General features: G+C 42.6%; 2 protein-coding genes and 1 long non-coding RNA gene across 17 annotated transcripts in view; 2 read left to right on the forward strand and 1 right to left on the reverse strand.

Moving 5' to 3' along the window:
* Positions 1-6,685, reverse strand: part of MASTL (microtubule associated serine/threonine kinase like) — a 42,354-nt gene extending 35,669 nt beyond the window's left edge. For 2 of the 9 annotated variants that reach the window (XM_073334313.1, XM_073334322.1), the window contains exon 1: positions 6,370-6,685. In XM_073334313.1, the coding sequence (XP_073190414.1) occupies positions 6,370-6,540 (171 nt within the window). In that variant the 5' untranslated portion in view covers positions 6,541-6,685. Of the gene's footprint in view, positions 1-2,830; positions 2,900-6,369 lie in introns of all 9 variants that reach the window. The other 7 variants (XM_073334314.1, XM_073334320.1, XM_073334321.1 and 4 more) reach the window with 5 other exon arrangements.
* On the forward strand, positions 6,407-9,825 carry LOC140907721 (uncharacterized). Of its 2 annotated transcripts, none has more exons than XR_012157593.1 (2): positions 6,407-6,855; positions 8,827-9,825. It is a non-coding gene; the product is annotated as an uncharacterized lncRNA (long non-coding RNA). The 2 variants fall into 2 exon arrangements; XR_012157594.1 differs by having other exon boundaries at positions 9,058-9,825.
* A 4,416-nt stretch (positions 9,826-14,241) lies between these two features.
* The window catches only part of YME1L1 (YME1 like 1 ATPase), a 31,551-nt gene continuing 22,384 nt past the window's right edge, over positions 14,242-23,408 (forward strand). For 4 of the 6 annotated variants that reach the window (XM_073334328.1, XM_073334330.1, XM_073334331.1 and 1 more), the window contains exons 1-3: positions 14,552-14,764; positions 18,533-18,664; positions 21,301-21,463. In XM_073334328.1, the coding sequence (XP_073190429.1) occupies positions 14,567-14,764; positions 18,533-18,664; positions 21,301-21,463 (493 nt within the window). In that variant the 5' untranslated portion in view covers positions 14,552-14,566. Of the gene's footprint in view, positions 14,495-14,551; positions 14,765-18,532; positions 18,665-21,300; positions 21,464-23,408 lie in introns of those variants that run through there. The other 2 variants (XM_073334332.1, XM_073334333.1) reach the window with 2 other exon arrangements.

The following is a 23,408-nucleotide window of genomic DNA, read 5'->3' on the forward strand; positions in this document are numbered from 1 at the left end:
TTTAAATATCCCCCTTTTTAAAGTAATTTACATTTAGCACAGTACTATACTGTATTTGCTTTTTTTTGGGAGGTGTGGAGTGTGTCATCTCTGCTGCTGCCTGATTCCATACTTTCAGTTCCAAATGAGGTATGTGGTTGACTGGTCAGTTTGTAACTCTGGTGTTTGTAACTCTGAGTGTATCATTTACATTGGGGGGTTTAACACGGTTTCTAATCAATATGTTGAAGTTGGACAAGGATACAAGGATGGCTAAGGTTGATTTTAAAATGTGATATTTAATGCGTATGTTACTTAAGGGATTATATGAACTGTAAGGATTTGAATATTTATCTTCCTTCTATATTTCCCAATGTTTAAATGCTTAGGCCATTGGTTCTTAACCTGAGACTCATGATCATCCTGACATATTTATAATGGGAGAAGGTTCCAAGTAATGAAAGGGAGATCCCAATGGGAAAACTGTTGAGAACCACTAAATTAGTGTATTTCTTTCTTTTAATTTTAACATTCTTTGGTATACACACATTTCAACTTTAATGTTAACTCAAAATCTTGGATTGCTAATTTAGTTAGCTGAAGCTTCTTGCTGTATGTCATAGATTCTAGAGACGTATTCAACTCACATGGGGCACTTAGAGGGCTAAAAAGTGCAGACAGATACTAAACTTAAAGTTAATTTTTCATTATGTAAAGTCTCCTCTAAAAGCATTGTAAGTTGGAAAATTTCTCTGATGACAGCAAGCATTAAATTTACTTTCTAACCAGTCATCCAGTTTAGAAGGTTTAAATTCTTGCAGGATACATCCTTCATTTACGTGGACACTGCTTTCCTTCCCTAGTTGCCAGTAATAAGCTAACTTATTTTAAGTTTTATGTGAAATCAATGCTCAGTTTCAAACTAGTGTGTGCAGCCATTGGTAAAATATATAACGTATAATTAGAGATTCAATGTAGAATACTTATTGATAAAGCCCTACTTAAATTGTGGGATGATTGTTAAAAACGGGGGGGTTGGGAGGGGCCTGAACTGCAGACAAGCCATGGAAAATTGTGGAAAAGCAATAACAGACCTTATTATTTGCAGTAATAAAGTCCATTATTACTTTTCCGTGATTTTCTGCTGTCAGCCACCTGTAGAATCCACAATATCGCAGTTAAGTAGGGCCTTACTTATTGAACATTAAACCGCATTAAGTCTAAGACTGAATCATGGGAGGGAAGGATTTTTAAACCTCCAAGAAGCTAAACACAGAAATACTCAAATACTCACTGTAATGTCTTAAATGGTTTGCTAACTTAATTTTATATTAAAATATTAAAGATATTTGTGTGGACAACTTTTTTCAAAGGAGGTAATATCAGTAGTGAAACTACCCATTTCTTAGTACGTATGGCAAAATTTAGTTAGAATTATGACTGGGTCTTCTAAAGAAAAATATTTTAAGTGTACAAATCTTGCCTCTGCAATTAAGCAATACTGCTATCCTCTATGGAAAGAAGTTACATGCAGTGAAAAGAGTACATTTGTGATAAGTAAAATGTATGTCAGTAAAATATCCCAACCTTAACTGGCTAATTTTGCAGTGGAAAAAAATCTAAATTTCTGCATAAGTAAGAAAAATGAAATGTCAATTTCATAATCAAAAGTAATCTAACAAATGTTGGTCTTCTCAGGAGAAAGCCTCAGCAAACACAAGCAATTCATGGTGACAAATAGCTGTCTTTGTTAACTGTGAGACAAGGTGGGTTGAGGTACCTTAAGAAGAGCCCTCTGTGGCTCAGAAGCTTGTCTCTCTCACACAAACAGATGTTGGTCCAATAAAAGATACTATCCCACCTATCTTGCCTAATATTCTGGGACCAACATGGCTATAACTACACTGCATACAACATTTGTTAACTTTGACCTTCAGCAACAATATCATATTGCATCAAACATATCCTCTGCCTGTGCCATTACGGTTTACTCTGGGGGAATTGTGTGCCACTGCGCACGCGCACAATTCAAATCCAATGCAGATTCCTCCGCCCCGCCGAAAATACATTCTACCTGAGAAATGCTGCAGTTCCACATTTCACCCACCAGAGGCCACTGTGGTGCTAGAATAGCTAGAAGCCAACTGCATTCATCACAGCACCCTACCCGCGGACCCAAGTTAGGCCAGACAGAGTGAGGGCATACGGGACTGCTGGGAGGGTGGGTGTCATAGATTGACATCCCGGGATGGGGGTAGATGTGCTTGACTGAACAGAAGAGGCTTGTGGTCAGCCAGGGTCTGAATGGGGGAGGCTCCCCAATGATTCTTCACCTCCCCGCTAAAAAACCTGTTCCATACTTCTCCCACCCACACCCAACAACTTTCCAGGTTCACTCCCAGGCTCCTTCCCTCTCCCTCAGCCCCTCCATTACTCCTGACTCCCCCAAGCCTTTGCACTGCTTCTGAAGGGTGAGGGTAATACATTTCTGTATTTCAGTTTAAATGAATTCCCAAAGTTGTTTATTAATATGCCTAGTAAGGAATCTGTCAAAAAAAAACAAAACAAAAAAACAACAACAACCCCAAAACAACCCAACAACACTACCTGAATATATTTTTTTTGGGTCTATATTGTTAGAGATATACTGGCTGACAGGTATATTTCAAAATTTGAAATAAATTACCAAAATAATTGAAACTGGCATGATTATATTGTGTTATTTTGACAACTAAAATATGCAGAATTTTGTAGAGTTTTAAAATATGAGCAGAATTTTTCATTTTTTGGCGGAGAATTCCCCCAGGAGTAACTTATCTAAAGAACAAATTCAAACTGGTATAAAACATACACTGGAGATTACCATCCATCAGTAGATTAATTCCCTGTTCATTCCCCTTGAAGCATCTGGCATTGGCCACTGTTGGAAGACAGGAGACTGGGCTAAATGGACTATTGGTATGCCCAATACAGCCATTCTTGTTTTACGAGAAGCCAACCATTAAGGCATTAAATGCTCTCAAAATATATTACAACAGTTTAGCATCAATTCTGCAAACACTTAATCATGCGCTCAACTTTACTACTGTGAGTAGCCCCATTGATTTTAATGCAAGTAAAGTTAAGTATGTACATAAACATTTTCAGGATCAGAGCTTTTATAAAGAAATGTCTCGTAAACACACAGGTATACTACATTCAAGGTTGATACATTGATTCATCCAACTTAATAAGAACCTTTTCCTTTGTGTGCTAATTTCTTTCATGTTTGGGGTTTTTTGGTTTTTGTTTGATTTTTAAATCAAAAGCTTAACACAGTTACCCCCATGAGCAACCCAAACAAAATGATCATAATGAAAGTTTGTGTGAGCATTCCATCTGTGCAATATATCAGTTAAGGGTATGTCATCCCCAAAACCATAATTCCAAAAGACCCAGTCTCAGACACTAATTTCCCAACACTGAAAATAATCAGCCCCCTAGATCCTGTTAGCTAATGAAAGGAATTATGTCAATTTGAGATTACTCAATATGAAAAAGGGAATTTAGAAGTTTATGGGAGTATACTTGCTCTGGGCTGTCAGTCCTGGCAGTAGGGCTCCAGGCTGTGCTGACAGCTAACAGGCGAAGTAAGTAATACAATGTCTAGGTAGGCACTGCATTGCCCTAACTTCATCAACCTAAGCGCTATGCCTCTCTCAGAGATGGAGTTTTAGAGTATGTCTATACATACAGCGCTTCAGCAATGCAGCTGTACAGATACAGCTGTGCCGCTGCAGCGCGTCTGGTTTATTTTATTTAGTGTCTGCATAGTCGTCTAGCTAAGCGATGGCATCTTCAGTGGCACGATACAGTTCTCTAGGCCAGGGGTGGCCAAACTGTGGCTCCGGAGCCCCATGCGGCTCTTCAGAAGTTCATATGCGGCTCCTTGTATAGGTACCAACTCCGGGGCTGGAGCTACAGGTGCCAACTTTCCAATGTGCCAGGGGGTGCTCACTGCTCAATCCCTGGCTCTGCCACAGGCCCTGCCCCCACTCCACCCCTTCCATGCCCTCACTCCTCCCAAGCCTCCTGCCCGCCAGGAAACAGCTGATCGGGAGGTGTGGGGGGTGGTGGTGGTACTGGTGGGTGGAAGACGCTGGGAGCAGGTGGGGGGGAGCTGCTGACAATTCTGGCTCCTTCTCAAGCTCAGGTTGGCCACCCCTGTTCTAGGCCACCACTGAACCTAGTCAGCAGGCATTCAATAACGTGAGTCATCATCTGCGTTGTGCCACAGCTGCACAAAGGGCTGTCATGAAGGCCCCAGCAATACTAGTTGGCTGCACAGAGACCTTGCCCAGTCTGGAACCTGTTCAACAGGGACCATTGGCGACGAGGCAGGTCAAAACCAGGCAGGCAAATTGTGGGATCGGTGAGGAGGGACTGGTTGGGGATTATAATAGCTATCCATTCCTCTTGCCAGAGTGTTTCTGCCCTAACATCCTGGCGTGGCGGATGAGACCATAATGGGAGACGTGACGGCATAGTGTGTCTGGTGAAGACGCTCTATGCTAACAGGAGAGAATTCTCCTGTCAAGGTTCCTCTCCCACTCTGAACTCTAGGGTACAGATGTGGGGACCTGCATGAAAACCTCCTAAGCTTACTTTTACCAGCTTAGGTTAAAACTTCGCCAAGGTACAAATTAATTTTATCCTTTGTCCTTGGAATATCCACTGCCACCACCAAACTCTAACTGGGTTTACTAGGAAACGTAGTGTGGACACGTCTTTCCCACCAAAATCCTCCCAACCCTTGCACCCCACTTCCTGGGAAAGGTTTGGTAAAAATCCTCACCAATTTGCATAGGTGACCACAAACCCAAACCCTTGGATCTGAGAACAATGAAAAAGCATTCACTTTTCTTACAAGAAGACTTTTAATAGAAATAGGAGTAAATAGAAGTAAAGGAATCACCCCTGTAAACTCAGGATGGTAGATACCTTACAGGGTAATTAGATTCAAAACATAGAGAATCCCTCTAGGCAAAACCTTAAGTTACAAAAAAGACACACAGACAGAAATAGTTATTCTATTCAGCACAATTCTTTTCTCAGCCATTTAAAGAAATCATAATCTAACACATACCTAGCTAGATTACTTACTAAAAGTTCTAAGACTCCATTCCTGGTCTATCCCCAGCAAAAGCAGCATACCACAGACACAGACCCTTTGTTTCTCTTCCTCCTCCCAGCTTTTGAAAGTATCTTGTCTCCTCATTGGTCATTTTGGTCAGTTGCCAGCGAGGTTACCTTCTTCTTCTTAACCCTTTACAGGTGAGAGGATTTTTCCTCTGGCCAGGAGGGATTTTAAAGGGGTTTACCTTTCCCTTTATATTTATGACATCTCCCGTTGGCATAAAAAATAATATCACCTCAGTGAGCAGCAGAAGCTATGTCGGCAGGAGAAGCTCTCCAGCTGACAGCCCTGTCCACACAAGCACTTATGTTGCTCAGTGAGGTGGAACATTCACACCTCTGAGCGATGTAAGTTTTGCCACCATATGCTGTAGTGTAGGCATAGCCTTAAGTCAAAGTAGTGGGCAACTTAGATCAAGGGGAGCGCACACTGCCGTGTAGACCAGGCCTGAGCCACTCAGCTGCGGGGACGGCAGACAGAGACAACACAAAGTTCCAGGCACAAGTCTGCCTTGAGACCACCGCAGGGCACAACAAACAAGGGGTAGTGGGGTCAGCCAGGGCACCACTGGAACAGGAGCCGCCTGCACACGCCCAGCTGCTGCTCACGGACCCCTGACTGGGCCCAGCAGCGAGAGTTCATTTTTCCTCTCGGGTCTGAGCTCCGGTTTGCTGAGCGCAGCCCGGCCCAGCTCTTCCAGCCCAGCAACCTGTTCCTGGAACCCAGCCCGACTCACGGCTCCTGCGCCCGCCCAGCGCGCCACAGGCCGCGACCCCCCTGCAGCCGCCCCCTCAGGCCGGGGCCTGGCCGCCAGCAACACGCACTCGCCGCGCAACAGAGCGCGCAGGAGCCGGGCCCAGCTGAGGTCTGGGGCCCACGGCTCAGCTTCAGACCTCCCAGACTGGCACATCGCCGGCCTGACTCTCCCCCGGCGGCTCCACGCCCCACCCCTCCCGGCTCTTCCCAGCGGGAGGGGGACGAGCTGGTGAAGCTACTGCGAGCCCGCGGCTCCCCTGCCCAGGGCTAACGTGGGCCCAGACGGGCGGGCGATCACTGGGGACTGCGAGCTGGCTGCCGGGCTATCGGGGTCCCGGCTGCAGCGGGCAGCGCTGGGCCCTGCTGAGCCCGTTGCGCTCCGGGTGTGACTGCGGGAACCGGAGCAGCGATGAACTGCTCCCCCGCAGCGGATCGGGCCCTAGCCCCGCCGCTCTCACCTTGACAGCGTAGAGCTTCCCCCCCTTGCGGCCCAGGTAGACCTTCCCGAAGGCGCCCCGGCTGATGGGCTTCACGATGGTGAAGTCCTCGATGGAGGGCGGCCGGGGCACCGCGATGCGCCTCACCCGCGCGGCGCCCCTCTCCTCAGCCGCGGGTTCCACCGTCCCCATCACGCGACTCCGCGCTCTCCGACTGTCCCCTTCACCGCTCCGTGCCCCGCGCCAATTCAAAGCTAAGCCCCGCCCCACCTGCGGGTAACGTCATTGGCCAACTGACAGCAGCAGGCACGGGAGGTGGGCAGGACTTCCCGAGAGTCTGCGTGAGAGCGATAAGGGGAAGGGTGAAATACGAGCGCATGCGCAGTGACCAGTCTAGGGGAGCATTGGGGAACGTGTAAGATCTGGGGAATCAAGCGAAGCTGGTTCTGACCAGTTGGACTGGTCTGTCTCAGTACAGCTGAACGCACTGCGACTCTGCCTCTAAATGTAAGTGACCCCAATGCAACTCTGCCTCGGTGCAACTGACCCCAATGCAACCAATCCCAATAACTATGTTAGTGCAGCTGCCTGTAATGTAAACAACACCTAACATCCTGTTGCAACTGCCCCTACGTGTCGTGTAATTAAGGTCCTTCATTTTCAGTTTTTGCTGAAAAATTGCCAAGTTTTACAAAAGCTCTTATGCAGTTTTTACTGATTTTTTCATCTGAATTTTGGACCACTGAAGTACATGAAAATACTGATTATGGTCGGAAAAATCCAATACCTTACACCTTAGGAAGATGTGTTTATGCTAATAAAAAATTAGTCTAAGCATAAATGTGAGGCAGTTTGTTAAAGTAAGGCAAGGTAGGGGAAGATATGTGTGTGTATATGTGTACATACTGTTAGTAAGACAGGGTAGGCGTGGTAATATCTTTTACTGGACCAACTTCTGTTGGTAAAGCAGACAAACTTTAGAGCTCACTGTTAATGTAGAGGTTTCAGAGAAGCAGCCCTGTTAGTCTGTATTGGCAAAAAGAAAAGGAGTATTTGTGGCACCTTAGCGACTAACAAATTTATTTGAGCATAAGCTTTTGTGAGCTACAGCTCACTTCATTGGATACATTCAGTGGAAAATACAGCGGGGAGATTTATATACATAGAGAACATGAAACAATGGGTGTTACCATACACGCTGTAAGGAGAGTGATCACTTAAGGTGAACTATTACCAGCAGGAGGGGGGCGGAACCTTTTGTAGTGATAATTAAGGTGGGCCATTTCCAGCAGTTGACAAGAACGTCTGAGGAACAGTGGGGCGGAAGGGGCAATAAACGTGGGGAAATAGTTTTACTTTGTGTAATGACCCATCCACTCCCAGTCTTTATTCAAGCCTAAGTTAATTGTATCCAGTTTGCAAATTAATTCCAATTCAGCAGTCTCTCGTTGGAGTCTGTTTTTGGAGTTTTTTTGTTGAAGAATTGCCACTTTTAGGTCTGTAATCAAGTGACCAAAGAGATTGAAGTGTTCTCAGACTGGTTTTTGAATGTTATAATTCTTGATGTCTGATTTGTGTCCATTTATTCTTTTACGTAGAGACTGTCCAGTTTGACCAATGTACATGGCAGAGGGGCATTGCTGGCACATGATGGCATATATCACATGGTAGATGTGTAGGTGAATGAGCCTCTGATAGTGTGGCTGATGTGATTAGGCCCTATGATGGTGTCCCCTGAATAGATATGTGGACACAGTTGGCAACGGGCTTTATTGCAAGGATAGGTTCCTGGGTTAGTGGTTCTGTTGTGTGGTGTGTGGTTGCTGGTGAGTATTTGCTTCAGGTTGGGGGGCTGTCTGTACGCAAGGATTGGCCTGTCTCCCAAGATCTGTGAGAGTGATGGGTCGTCCTTCAGGATAGGTTGTAGATCCTTGATGATGCATTGGAGAGATTTTAGTTGGGGAGCAATTATCCGTGGATGTAATCACTCCCTATTGCATGGCTTTCATGATTGTCCCCAGTTAGACCATGTTGCAATCCTCTTTTCCTCAGATGCCTCTCAATATAACTAAAAAGAAAAAAAGAACTTGTGGCACCTTAGAGACTAACAAATTTATTTGAGCATAAGCTTTCGTGAGCTACAAATTAACTGGTTAGTCTCTAAGGTGCCACAAGTACTCCTTTTTGCGAATACAGACTAACACGGCTGCTATTCTGAAACCTCTCAATATAACTGTTACTAACTAGCTCATAAATGCCCTTCAGTAAATATCTCCAAAATCAACTGTCCTTTATAACTATCCAAATGAACCACCTCTCCTTCTGAATGTCCATTAAACTACCTCATATAATAACTGTCTATGCCAACTGTGGTAGTTGACAGAGATTGTATTTGTTTTATTGTCTACAGAATGTATATCCCATTTGTCATTCATGTTCTTAACTTGGAAGTCTTGTGCATTCCTCACTTACTGTTAGATGATCAAGTAGTATCAGCAAACAGAAAAGGAGGACTTCTGGCACCTTAGAGACTAACATTTATTTGAGCATAAGCTTTTGTGAGCTACAGCTCACTTCATCACAGCAGCTATTTTCCACCTGCCACTACAGCAACATTGACTGGGATCAGGAATGTGGCTATCACTGCAAAATCAGGACCTATGTGTCAGTATAGTTTACTTATTTAGACTCTTTTTGTACTTCTTAAAGCTCTGAATGGATGCTCTGCAACAATGAAAATACTCAGCATTTCATACAAATGTTAGAAGTTGTTTGCAGTGTGGTTGAAGCCGTGTTGGTCCTACAATATGAGGGAGACACGGTAATTTCTTTTATTGGACCTACTCTTACATACTTAATAGACCAGTGGTTTTCAAACTTTTGTACTTTTGTGACCCCTTTCACATAGCAAGCCTCTGAGTGTGAACCCCCTTATAAATTAAAAAAACTTTTTTATATATTTAACACCATTATAAATGCTGGAGGCGAAGTGGGATTTGGGGTGGAGGCTGGCAGCTCGGGATCCCCTGAGGGGTCCCAACCCCTAGTTTGAGAACCCCTGTAATAGACTAATAATAGAAAAAGTATAAAACCAACTCCTTTCAGAATAACCCATCTAAAATCCACCATAATTTCCTCTTTGAATGCCGAAAAGAAGCTAGTTGGAACATGAACTTTCATCTTCAAATTCTAGGTACTTTGAGAATAGGAAACAGTCTTTAGGATTTACAAAAAGCCTATTTAGATGCTTCTCAGTGACAACATGGCCTATCTGATATCCTCTTGGTACTTACTACTCATCTGAGCCACATCTTATGAAAGGGAGCATACATGAGGATTTCAAGCAAGCCACTCCAGACAAGTGCTGATGATTGAAAAGACATAAGGAAAAAGTAAGGTTTCTTTTGTTAAATTAACAGATTTAAGGATTTCTGAACAACTGAAAAAATTAATTTTACATTAAACAAAATTCACAAATGTGTGTGTGACACTCTGTACCTCAAAATAGCACCCTGGAACCCACATATACACCACTGTGGTATGATTATGATATGTTTTGTACAAAGTATGCCTTGTGAGTGAGGTATCATTTAAAAGGTCTTGATCTGTTGAACATTATTATCTTGTTGAATTGCATGTACTATCATTGTATGTGAAGTTATGAAGTGTTGTTAAAATATGTTGTGAGGTTGGGAGATACCTACAGCCAGTCTTTCAGTGACAACAAAGGAGCAATTGACAAGACAGAATTACATCAGGACCAGCCAGACATGTGTTGATGACCCACCAAGAAAAATCTACTCTCCCAGAGACACCTCAGAGAGGGCACATATGCAATGAGGGGTACCTAAACCCCATGTCACAGCAAGGATTTTTCTAGCAGCTGGAAGAAAGTATAAAAGAGAGACAGTGACATCATCACTTGGCCTCTCTCCTCCCACACCTCAACAGCTGTAAGATCATCTAAAAGACAAAGACTTTGAACTGAGGGGATTTGTCCCAGGGTGAGAGGGAATGCAGCCTATGTATTAGGAACTGTAAGCTGCCTGTAACCTCTATTAGAGTGAGAGAAGCTGTTTGATTCAAACCTAACTTAGTCTGTAGAATTTAGACTGCAAGTTTATTTCTTTTTCCTATGTAAGCAACTTTGATCTCTATGTCTGCTACTTATAATCACTTAAAATGTCTCTTTCTGTAGTTAATAAATATGTTTTATATTTTATCTAAAACAGTGTTTTTGTTGTTGAGGTCACCGAGATTACGTAAGTTGATGGAGGGTGGGACAGAGTCCTCCTAAGTAAAGTGTTTTCCAGGATTGGGAACTTTGTTTATTTTGTGCATTTGACTGTACTTTGTATAAGTCAAGTTTCATTGTTTCCCTGTATAGTCCATTATTTAGAGAGTTTCTTCAGTTTGTTGTGTGAGTCTAGAGACATTTAAAATAGAGAAAAATGTGATTCTAAACCACAAAATTTGGCATGTGATTACAGGGACAGGTGTACTATCTGAACATTTGATTAGCTCTTTTTTAAAATAAAATGCTGATTAGATTTCAAGTTGGCAATGTCCCTTTAAAGTATGTGTTTAATTATTCTCAAAATTTCCATTATAAAACTACTTTACCTTTTCCCTTACAGCAAGAAATTTGATGCCCATATCTCTGTTTGTTAGTTTAGCCAATGTAACTTACTTTCTTTTTTAACACTAAAAAAATTGCTGGCATGTGCCAGCATGATTTTGCCATTGAAAATTTGACTAGTCTGACACAATTTTTATTTTGTGCATAAAGATGTAATACACTAAGATTCTGATCCTGCAATGAGCTCTAAAAGGGCTACCCAAGCAGAGTAGATTGCAGGATTAGGTCCTCCCTTGAAAAATCCTTAGATGCAATACCATGTACACAATAGAGCCTTGCCTATTCTAGAAAAAGAAAAATTGCCTATTGCTGATAATAGGTTTCGGCAATGGGCACGTATTGTCAGCAACAGATAATTTTTCTAGTATGGACAATGCATGGATCACCAGAGTGTCTTTTCTTGGCCTTGGAATTTTCAGAAAACACATCAGGGAGAAAGGAGAAGACAGGGTGGAAGAAATCAAAGACGACAACAACAACAAAAAAACAGACAGGAGATACCTTATTTGTCTGTTAGAGGAGAAATTATATTAATTGTTCAATGAGAGAAAGAGACACAAGAAGAGAGATCAAAGAAAAGAGAGAAAGGAAACAGAATAGCCAAAAAGGACAGAACAGATGGAGAGAGACATGGAAAGAATGACAAAAGGCGGAGAAAGAGATAAATATTATGGCATGATCCACACAAGACCAAATTCTGCCATGGTTTACAGCCATGCAACTCCAATGACCTAACTGAAATTGTACAGGCTAGGCTGTAAACCAGGAGAGAATTGGATTCAGAGTGTTTAAGCTATTGAGGTGTAATTTATTTTCTGTAAGTTTCTTCCGACTTTTTATTACACTATAGTTCCCTAAACATACCACAGCTCAGTTTAATTTCAGGGAAGAGTAGTAGAATTTTGTTTCTGTTGAAACATGAGTAAAATTGATGCAAATAACTAAGGTCCCAATCCTGCAAGATTATCAATGTAGGCAGATCTCTCCCAGTGTCCATGCAAAGCCCTATTGACTTTGTGGGCCCATGTGTCTGGTTCATGAAGTTTAGATAGCTTTAAGACAAACATTAGTTTAAAAAATATGACAGCCAATTTTTTTCTTCTCCTGATCTCAATTCCTGCAGAATTATCTTTGAGTAACAGTATTAGAGTACCAGCAATCCTATTTTTGACTATTAAAAAAAACAGGTGCACTCTAGAAGTATTGCAGTACTCCCAAAATTAGAGAGAAAATGAACTGCAACCTGGAATCAAGACATTCCTAAATTTTGGGAAGGTTTGGATTAAAGTGTAGCAACTCAGGCTATTTCCACAATGGATCTGAACAAAACCCTAGGAACTCTGGAACAGCTGAGAGTTGGATCTTGGATTTTATATTTGACAGCTCCAGTCTCTTTGTAATATAAACCTGATAGCCTTCCCATTTCCCACCAGTTGGGCTCCTTCACATCTTACTTCCATGAAGATCTGTTCATTTGTATCCTCAGATGATTGAATGTGGAGTACTGATTGGAGATACAGAGGGCCAGATTTCAATACCCATATTCACACCAAAAGGTACCTTGCTCTGTGACTGAGTAATGCTTCCATGCCTTGTTGTCATGGAGTCACCTGGACAATGCTCTGGAACTACGAAGCCAGTCAGGACTCTGGGGGGAGCATGCCTCCTCTCTCTGAGTATATTGGCTCCAGGGCAAGAAGCTTACACAGTTTCGACCTTCCTGCATTTGACCTCGGCATACTCAGCATTCCCTTCCACACTGTGCGCCTCCTACAGTGAGTCTGCCCCGGTGGGGCTTCTGGGGAAGCCAGAGGGCCCTGCACCCCAACTCCACAGGCAGATGTGACTCTCAGCCAGCTAGTAAAACAGAAGGTTTATTAGTGAACAGGAACATAGCTAGAACAGAACTTGTTAGCACAGAAATCAGTGACTTTCAGCCATGTCCATCTTGGGGGGAGGTGAGCCCAGAGCCAGAGCTCTGGCCCTCCCTCTGTGCCCCAAGCCACCCGAGAATGACTCACCTCGAGCTGCCTGGCCCCTGCCCTGCCTGTTGCTCCTCTTCTGGCCTTTGTCTTGCTTCCCTGGCCAAGAGTCACTTGGTTGCATCCCCCCTCCTGGGTCTCAGGTTATGAAGGGGTGGCCATAGCATTTGTGCAGGCAGCTGGAGCAGCCCCTGCAAAAGTCACACACCCTTATTGTCACCACCTAGACATTGGTGCAATACTCAGGGAAACTGAGGCACACACAGCATTCATGCAAAACAGTAAGGGTCACATACAACATAATGAGGGAAAATCCGCACTACGTCACGCTTGCACAGGGAGCAAAGGAGAGGAGTAGCTCCATCCTATCCCACAAAACTAGAGAGATGTTTTCAAGACTTGGGCAAAGTAGCCTTCTGCTTGATGGTCTAGAGTTACAATGCTTGCTCATTACCCTGGAAACTTGGCAGATGCCTTGGCAATGCCTACTGGCCAGGCCAGTGGGATCCAGAAGGGAAACCATATATAGCTGGCTCTGCAGTCTCTAGGACCATATTAGCTATGTGGTCAGCTGTAATCTCCTAAATTTAAGGTAAAGGAGGCAGTAGTGCTCCTAGGCTTGCCACCTCTTTTTCCAGACCTTCATGGGGATCTGCGCACCAAGAGCCCCATTTAACTTTGGGGGACATTTTAACTTCTGAACATCAAGCACACCTTTAACTTTAGGACCATGAGTAGTCCCATTGATTTAGATTAAACTACTGATGAGAGTAAAGTACGTGCATAAGTAGTTGCAGGATCAGGGCCCAGAGTTGCGGGATGTTTGCTGACCCTGAGAGCACCTGCTGGGGCCCTAGTGTGATGGACCCAGTGGAGTGATGTGGTGACTGGAGACAGGTGGAGTGCGGGCTGCACTTTGGTTTTCCTACTCCATATTAGTTAGGTTTTGCAAAAAGCAGGGGCTGCTCAAAAGCAGGCCTGTTTTATCCGCACCCCGGCTCTCTGTTTCCGAAACGACCTCGTCCTGCGACCAACTGGACACAGCAGCTGATGCACGCAACTCACACAGCTGCACCCCCGCCGCGGAAATGGTTCGGCCCTATGCCCTCCCCCCTCAGGCGGAAGGAATGGTTTGCTCCCGTGCGCAAGAGCGTGGTAGGAAGAGGCTGGTGTGCGCGCATGAGACACATTGGTTGCTAAGGTGTCCGGTTGTTGTGGGGGAGGAAGGGGAGGTGGCCGGGCAGGAAGGGCTCGGGAGGGAGTATGACCCGGAAGCGGTATGCCGCGCCGTCCGTTTCCGGCACAGTTGTAGTTGGCCGAGTCGTTGCCGGCCCCCGGAGGCGGCCATTTTCCATGGGAGTGGAGCAGCTGAACGCTGCTTCTCCCGGCGGCCGCGGCCAGAGGGAGTGAGAGGCGAAGACCGGCGGGCGTGTAGATCGCCGGCGCGGGAGAAGGGGGAGTCGCCGCCGCCGCCGCCCTCATAGAGGGGAGGATGTTTTCCTTCTCTACCACCGTGCAGCCCCAGGTGAGAGTGCTGGCGCGCGGTGCGACTCGGGATACGGTTCCCCCCCACGCCCCACGGTGCTACTGAGGGGGAATGGGTCGGCTGGGCAGCTCCCGCCCGTTGCGTCGGAGCCGTCGCGCTGAGGCTCCGCCCCAGGAAGTCCTTGGGCGGGGGGCGGGTTGCAACTTGCCAGAGAGGCCAGCCTGGGGTAGCGGGCGGAGTGAGAAGGCGATTGCTGCTGTTGCTTCTTCAGGGAGGGATTCTGAGAAGCTGGCGGGTTGGCGCCCAGAGGTGAGACCTGGCCACTAGCTTGTCTCCTGATAAACACTTGCACGGGGGAAGCTAGCAGGAAATACTCCGATACCCCGACCCGGTCCTGAGCGGAGAGCGGGTTCCCCATCTTCTCTCTCGAGTTCTCTCCCCCGTGGTGGCTCGGCTAGGGAGTTTCTCTCTCTCTTTCTCTCCTTTCTGAGCTGACAAAGGAGATTGTGACACTTCCTGGGCTCTGTCACTTCATGTGTCGACGGTGGGAGGAAGGAGGTGTGTGATACAATAGACTAGCACAGTGGTTAGAGTGCTGGCCTGGGAAACTTCGGGTCAGATCCCTGCTTGGTCACAGACTTTTGAGCAACCTTTAAAAGTCGGTTTCTCTGTGCCTGGTTTTCCCATTTGCAAAATGTGGACGTTAGCACAGCCCTGCCTCATATGGGTGTTGTGTTGTATATTAAAAATTGTGGGGTGCTTATATGCCACAGTAATTGGAGGCCATATAAATACCTAAGAGAGAGACCTACATAATACACAGTCATCGTTGATTGGATCTCAGCTTCTGACAACACCTAAACTTCTGATAAATGTGCAGCTTACTGCCTTTTTTACATTCCAGATTGTGATGCAGTATAATAGAGTCTACACATGTCTTGTCCCTTAACATTTCTTATTCCCTTCCTGTTAGGCCCAATCCCCTGCCCTGGTTAGATGCATGGGTGTTACACTATTATTTTTTTCTTGCTTGGGCTACAATATGGCTTACTAACATAGTTATAACACTTCCCCAGTTTACATAGAGAAGTACTTTTGTAACAAATGCTAGTAACCAATAATACTGGCATGATTATTTGTCCTATTCACACAGAATGTAAGAGTAGAGATTTTAAGATTAAACCAAACAGAAAATGTCAGTTGTGTTAAAAGTACAATGTGTAAGGCTCTCTGAAAACTCTCAGGCTTGGATCTGCCCTCAGCTTTTGTTTGTGTGACTTTTTAAATATCCCATCCCTGGTTCAGTTGAGCTAGTACTAGATTGTACACCATACTGGCACTTCTCTAGTGGCCTCTTTGGTTTCTTCAGGATTAAAAATTTTTCTCCCCAGGGGTGTTACTTAGCTGGCCTCAGCTTTTCCCAGGATCCTCTCCCTCATCCTTTACTTTGCTGATTTTAGGTATACTAGTTCCCAGTTTTAGCAAGCCTGGGAGCTACCAAAGCATCACTTGGCTGGTCTCAGTTCGGTGGGAAAACAGTTGACTAATAAGATTAGCGCAGTGCATTATAAAGAAATAAAACTTTACCTTTAAAATATTTCAACTACATCTGTAAAATGTTGAACATGCAGCATTCTGGCCACATTTCTGGTCCAGCAAGAGAAACAAATGGGGAGAGAGAGTCATTATTATATAGATTACCAGTTTACAAATTAATACTTTTGTTTAAACCAGTCAGTTGATGCACATATATTTTGTATTGCCCAGACTTAGCCCACTTATAAGCAAGCTGCCTAAGTAGGATCTCCTGGACAAGAGAAAGAGAAAATGGAAGGTAGAACACCAGTGAAATCTCAAACTGTAGCGAAATTTCAGATAAATGCACGTATTTATTTGGCAAAGTTGAACTCTTTCTCTAAGAAAATAAAATATCTAGATTATCCTTTTGTGGCACTCTAGTCTCCTCACTATTTTTGTCCTCCATACATTCCATTAGACAAGCATTACACTTTTAACATATAATACATAGTCGGAAACTGGATGTGCTGTGGGATTCTGTTTGAGAAATCAGCTTGTTCCAAATCCTGGTTTAGCGGACACCTGCTCTAGTGATAGAAACCACTCTGATCCTGTTTACAAGATGAACCAATGCATTGTGGAGCCTGGACAACCACAGCTGAATGAATAAATCTCTTAAATATTTAAATGGACACTTAACTTGAAATCTAGTCTTTAAAATAGGTTCGTTTTTCTCTTGTCTTTAGATTCCTTTGCTTTTTTTTTTATGGTTCTGTAATCACATTTACTTTTCAAATGTCTTTGCTGCATGTGAAAGACTCTCTCAAACAGGAGATTGACTGGAGACAGAATGAAATTTACTTTATACAAAGTGCTGTTTAATGAAACCAAAGAATATTTTTTCTCTGATTTTTCAGTTACACTAACCTTAGAAGATATAATAATACTGAGAAAAAATCGGAAGTATAATTTTTTTTTAAACTGGCAGTTGCTTTCTCTTCTGACCACTTACTGTGAACTATTTATTTCCTGGGTCACTGCCACCCAGATATGGCAGTACTTGTCATATTCTCTCCCAGCTCTCTTGCCTATCCTCTTCCATCATTCTTACCTATACTTGTGTGAGGGCACAGCGTGAATCCTCAGGCAAGGCGGGACCAATTAATGGCTTAGGCCACTGGGACTAGGATAGCTTAGCAGCAGGTGTACCTACGTGCATATTAGTCCCAGTGATATATGCCATTAATTGGTCACGTCCTGCCTAGGTATCTGTGTATGTATATTGGTGGGCTACGCACTGATACGGTTACTAGAAACCACATAACAATTTTGAACAACCATGTTGGTAGTATGGATACTTCAGACATTGAATAAACAAACTATCAAACTTGGCTGAACTCTGTGACCATAAAGCGGTGTGGTGTGATTGTGTAGATTGGTCCAAAGTGTTAGTGAAGTTAAGTAACTTAACAACATAGCTTAAACTACAATAGGACTTCAGAGAAACTGATTTGTGCCGTTGGAAACCAAAGAAGCATTGCAATTGTTCTCACTTAATTTTGGGCAGAGTTAGGGAGAATCCTGCAAAAATAGAAGTTTAGGAGAGGGCATTCTGTGATTTACTATTAGACCATTTTACTTTCCTATATCATCTTTGTGTTGTTTTCAAAATCCAAGACTTCTAAATATATAAGTAGATTTAGAAAACAAACACTTGTAAATTATCTAAAAAAGTATTAATAGTAACAAAACTTACACCAACATGTTTTAACGTATATTATTTCTTCTAAAGAGAGACCTATGCTAATTGTAGAAACTTTTCAGAAAGGATAAACTCCAAGATATAAGTAGAGTTGCAAAAATACGTCAGAGGTCAACATTTTTCTTGAAAAGGCCCCTTTAATGTCTTCTAAGTGTGCTTCAATAATACCTAGGCAATTCTCTCCCAGGTGAGGTTGCAATGGCACCTCACACTATACATTGATCACTAACACAACAAACAAATGACAGGATCACAATAAAAGTGGCAAAACATGATTTGTTTTGCAATAGCTAATTTCTTTATCTGCTATTGTTATTAAGAAATTTATAAAAAGATAAATTTTGTGAGAAGAGAATTTTTTAGTTAACAGAAGGCTAATGGGTATCTTAAGTGCAAATTGAGGCTGTCCATTCTTTGCTTAAAAGTTGATTTTTTCCCCCCTACTCTGTGTTTGAGTATCTAACATGTTGTTTTGTACATCAGGCAACCTGGGTTCTGTTTCCTACTTTGGTAGACTGCCAGTGTGACTTAATCTGTCTTGCTTTCTTACTGTCTGATGATCGTTAACTCTTTGTGTCTCCATCTGTAAAATGGAGATATCTACCCCTTGTACCTTAGAGGCAAAGTTCAAAAAGCATGTTGAGAACTTAACTTAGAAGGCACTGTATAAGATCATCATTTTATACAGTATCTGAGATGGGAATGTATTTAGATATTTAAATACTGAAAAGAAAATTCATGTATGGCATTATATTCTGTTAGTGTGATTGATTACATTAATCTTTCATTTCTACCAGGTTACAGTTCCTCTGAGTCACCTCATCAATGCCTTCCATTCACCAAAAACCTCAGCTACTTCTGTCAGCACAGCATCTATTCAGTCTCTACAGAGGGATACAGCCCCAGAACATGATGCTCAAAGCAGTGAGGTAATAAGAATTTTGGAGAGATGGGATTATATTTACATTTAAATGAGGTCTGAAGATTTTTCATTTTTTTTTTAAATTGTCAAGTTTACATACAATTTGCTATCTTACAGCTAGTGTAGTATGTTTGATATAACAGGGAGCGGGAGGGTTGGATGGATCGCAGGTTCTGAGGGGGCGAGTCAGGGGGCAGGGGCCAGGCTGTTTGCGGAGGCACAGCCTTCCCTACCCAGCCCACCATACCGTTTCACAACCCCGATGTGGCCCTCGGGCCAAAAAGTTTGCCCACCCCTGCTGTAGAATATGGGTGTTTTGTGTGAGCTACATGAGGTCATCATATGGGTTATATGTTTGACAGCCTTGATCAAGAATCCATCTTTGCCAGGTAGAACATCATGGGTTTTAGCTGATGCTAGTGTAAGATCAGTGTTCTGCAGTTCTAGTTTTGTCATATTAACTGGCTTATGCATAATTAATCAGAAAACAAGTGAAACATTTTACTCAAACAAAAGGGTAAATATTTTGATTGATAGGATAAGGTCTCTCTCCTCCTCCCTCCCAAATAGGTACAAATGAGGCAAAGAGCCAAATTCTAGTTTGTAATATGTACGTTGACTGCCAACACTGGCATGATTCCCTGTGCTTGAGCCATGAATACAAAATCCCTTTCCCTTCAGTGTGATTATACAAAACAGCGATCAGAGCTTGTTTATCTGGGTTTCTACAATTGTTCAGTTTCTGTAATTTTTTAAAACCACCGTGAAATATCCAATATCCACATTTCCTCAATTTCTCACCCCCCCCCCCCCAAAAAAAAAAAAAAAAAGGACTGGCAAAAAAGCCAGAAATTGCAGAAGATTCTGCACCTCAGTCATTCTGACTAGTGGATAGCTGCTGTTGCACATTCTTGGGGGATTTTTCTTCTCTCTGACAAAATAGCAACATCTCAAAGATTAGAAAGATGCTGGATGCTGAGAGGGGCAGGAAAATAATGCATCTGTGTGCGCAAACCAGAACAATAGTAGAAAACATGAATAAAAATAGATAATTTTTATAAAAATCAGATTTTTTAATTTATATTTGAAAAGATAGATTCAATATAAAGTTATTTAACATTAAATTACGTTAGCTGAATTTACTGTAATATATTAAAATAATTCACATTCGATGTAAAAAAAATAGTAAGCAGTACATGTGGTTACTAAAGTTTTTTAATGAAAGTCAGACTACTGAACTGATGGGAAATCACTGGGTAAGCACCTGGAGCCAGAGTTTGAAGTGCTAAACCAGCTTTTGACAGCAATAGCCTCTTTTGTGAGTGCAGGGAAAATATTTTCTTTTACGTTTTATTCAAATAGTTCAGTTGAATGACTAATTCGTTGAAAGTTAAGATAATAATTGGGAGTTGAACAAGCAAGAAAGCCTGTTTTACTCTTCCAATCTATAAATAGAAACTATGCATGAGAGGATGAGATCTACTAATTATAAAATCTTGAAGGACATGGTGACCGGAAACAATCAGTTCACTAATTACAGCTAATACTTTCTTTGTTTAATAAACCAGTCAGTTTTAAATGCCAAACATGTTTTGATAAACTTTTTTCCTATATATTCAGCACATCTAAGGTAGTTGTTTTTAACTAATAAAACAACTTTGAAATGTTGTTTGTGTGCATTTAATTGAATACCAGTTTCCATCCAAATAAAGCTTGAAACAAATCACAAGATAACAATCATCCAATAAATTAGAAATGCGGCATTCACCATTTTTTTTAACATAACATTAACATTATTCACATTCTTAATTTTTACGTTAAGCTGTATAATTGCTTACCTAAATGTGTATAGATGTGTATCGTCCTGGTAGCAAAAAGTATCACCAAATTTAGTGTTAAGGCTGTAACTGGTTGCTGTTCAGCATGTTTTAATGATTACCAACTAATAAGAATCAACTTTTTCTTTAGGAAAATGAGAAGTACAAATACAAAACAGGATTTAAAATTGACAATTCAAGGTTTCTTGACTGCTGACTTAAATCATGACTAAAATTGGTGATTTAATTCACTTTGACTTAAATCAATCTACTTTGCTTTCAAATATGAAGAGAACATTCTTAGCATGGACTAAGCAGACAAATGGCTATATATTAGCAAACAAGCACACTCTGATTAATACACATAGGATGGCATACTACAGAAGGTTATTTTATATCAATAACTGGTTTAATTTTTCTCTTAGAGTTTTTAATTAAGTCTTCCTATTTTTCGCCATCTAAAATGTGTTTTTCACTTTAAAATTCTTTCTTCTTTAAAAATCTGATAGTTGAAGCTGTATCAGTAATTCTGTGAAAATATCTCCTTCTTAGCACTTTTTTTTCATGAGGTGACCTGATGTTATTAAAAAAAGAAAAGGAGTACTAGTGGCACCTTAGAGACTAACCAATTTATTTGAGCATGAGCTTTCGTGGGTGCATCCGATGAAGTGAGCTGTAGCTCACGAAAGCTCATGCTCAAATAAATTGGTTAGTCTCTAAGGTGCCACTAGTACTCCTTTTCTTTTTGCGAATACGGACTAACATGGCTGCTACTCTGAAACCTGATGTTATTAAATATTAGAATGCTTCTCTTATTGCTTTACAGCCTGTTCTGAATCTGAGAGACCTGGGATTGTCCGACTTGAAAGTTAGCCAGCTCGATGAACTAGTGACCAGGTTGCTTCCTGGCTATTGTACAGAAAACAAAATCTCTTCCCAGTGGAATACATCCTATATCTCTGCACAGTCCTTCTTTGAAAATAAACATGGTATGTTCCGGGGTGGTATGTCAGTATTACCATTTCAACAGAAATAAAAATGGGACTAGAGAAAGCTGTCGCACTTAAATTTTCAAGCTGAAACCATGGTAAATCAAGCCATAGGTCATTATTTTATACAATTACTTAGTTTGTTTTAAACCACAATCTACTGGAACTGTCCATAGAAAAAAAGTCAGAATACTAGTGTCATTTGCTATACAGATAATTTGTAGAGTTTTCCTCTGAGTTTGTTGAATATCTTGTAGTGTATTTCCAGTCACGCTCAGTGTTTTAGTCAGATTGTGAGACTTAGCTATTTTAGAGTTCAGTTTTTTTCTTCAGTCTGATATCCAGCTCAGCTGTAGTAGCTAATTTTATCAATTTAACATTGAGGCAAATGCAACCCTCTTATCTGATGGCAGGACTGAGCTGCTAGTTTCATTTACCAGTTAGGGCTTGTCTACACTACAACCTGGGATCAAGGCTGCAGCGATTGATCCACTGGGGGTCAATTTAGCAGGTTTAGTGAAGACCCACTAAATTGACTGCCAGTCGCTTGGTCGTCGGCTCCGGTACTCCACCAGATTGAGAAGAGTAAGGGGAGTCGACGAGAGAGCATCTCACAGCGACACAGCATAGCGTGCATCTCGTGGTAAGTAGATCTAAGCTACGTCAATTTGAATTACGCTATTCACGTAACTCAAATTGCGTGGCTTAGATCGACTTTCCCTTATAGCGCAGACAAAGCCTTAAACTCAGTGAATGGAAGGAGAAACTGAGTGTAACTACTAGTGTATCTGTCTCTGAATATGATGTGTTAGTCTAGATAAAGTCCTCCTTTTCTCTGAAGAATTTTTATAGCTTTTAAACTACAGAAATGTTGATATGAGTTGAAAAGGAATTCAGATTGGCTTCACTGTTACTATGTGTTGCTAACTGTGTCATTACAGAAAATAATGTAAGAACTTGGGAATTTCTATGGTCAGTGTTATGCAGAAGTTCACACTAGATGATCTTAGTGGTACCTTCTGGCTCTAGAATCTGGGTGTCTATTAAACCCCCCCAACCCCCCAATTTTTTATTTTTTTTTTGATGATGGCCTTATCATTTGACTCTTCTGCCAAATTCAAAAGGAATGTTGCTGCAGAAGCAAGGTCTTGGTAGAAGTGTCCTGATTGCACTAGCAGCGGAAGCAATTAACTGGTATCTAAATTGCTGCCTCCACAGCATAGTAGTTGGGAGACTAGGAAGAGGGAAATCAGCTCGAGGCTAGCCTCAGAACAGAAGTACTAAAGGAACTGCATCCTGAGTTGGTATAAATGGGAGAAATAACTTGCAGAGACAAGTCCCCGGTTGAAAGGGGAGCGTTACAAAGGTTTTTGGGAGTCTTCAGAGCTATGAAAGTCCAGTTCATAAGATTGATCTTTTCACTTAGGGTGACAGAGGCCTGATTACACAACAGCATTAGGTCGATGTAAGGCAGCTTACATTGACCTAATTATGTCAGTGTACATATTACAGCCTTGCTCCTGCCCATGTAAGTGCTCTAGTACGCTGATATGGTACCTCCACAAGAGGCGTAGAGCTTACGTTGGTGTAGTTAGGGCGACACAGTGTCCCTGTAGACGCTGTATTACTTACATCTATTGACAGTCATTGTCAGTTTCAAGGCTCTGCTTGAGCTGTGAATTGACAAGAAAGGCAGCTCCCAGCTCGGCTGCTGCCCAGTCTGCTCCAACCCAGGGTGTTGCTCAGGCTGCCGCCCAGGCTCCCCACAGGGAGTCCTGCGGTCCTGGCTCCCCACTCCCTGCTGGGCTGCCGTCCGGGTTCACAGCTCCCTGCTCACATCTGGACTGCCCCCCTGGGCTTTTGACTCCCTGCTCCCCACTGGGAGCGTGGCTGCACCGAGTGGGGAGCTCTGTGCCTGGAGCGCAGTGCAGCTGCCTGGCTCCCA

Source organism: Lepidochelys kempii, chromosome 2, assembly GCF_965140265.1.
Source record: "Lepidochelys kempii isolate rLepKem1 chromosome 2, rLepKem1.hap2, whole genome shotgun sequence".
In the NCBI taxonomy this organism is placed as follows: domain Eukaryota; kingdom Metazoa; phylum Chordata; order Testudines; family Cheloniidae; genus Lepidochelys; species Lepidochelys kempii.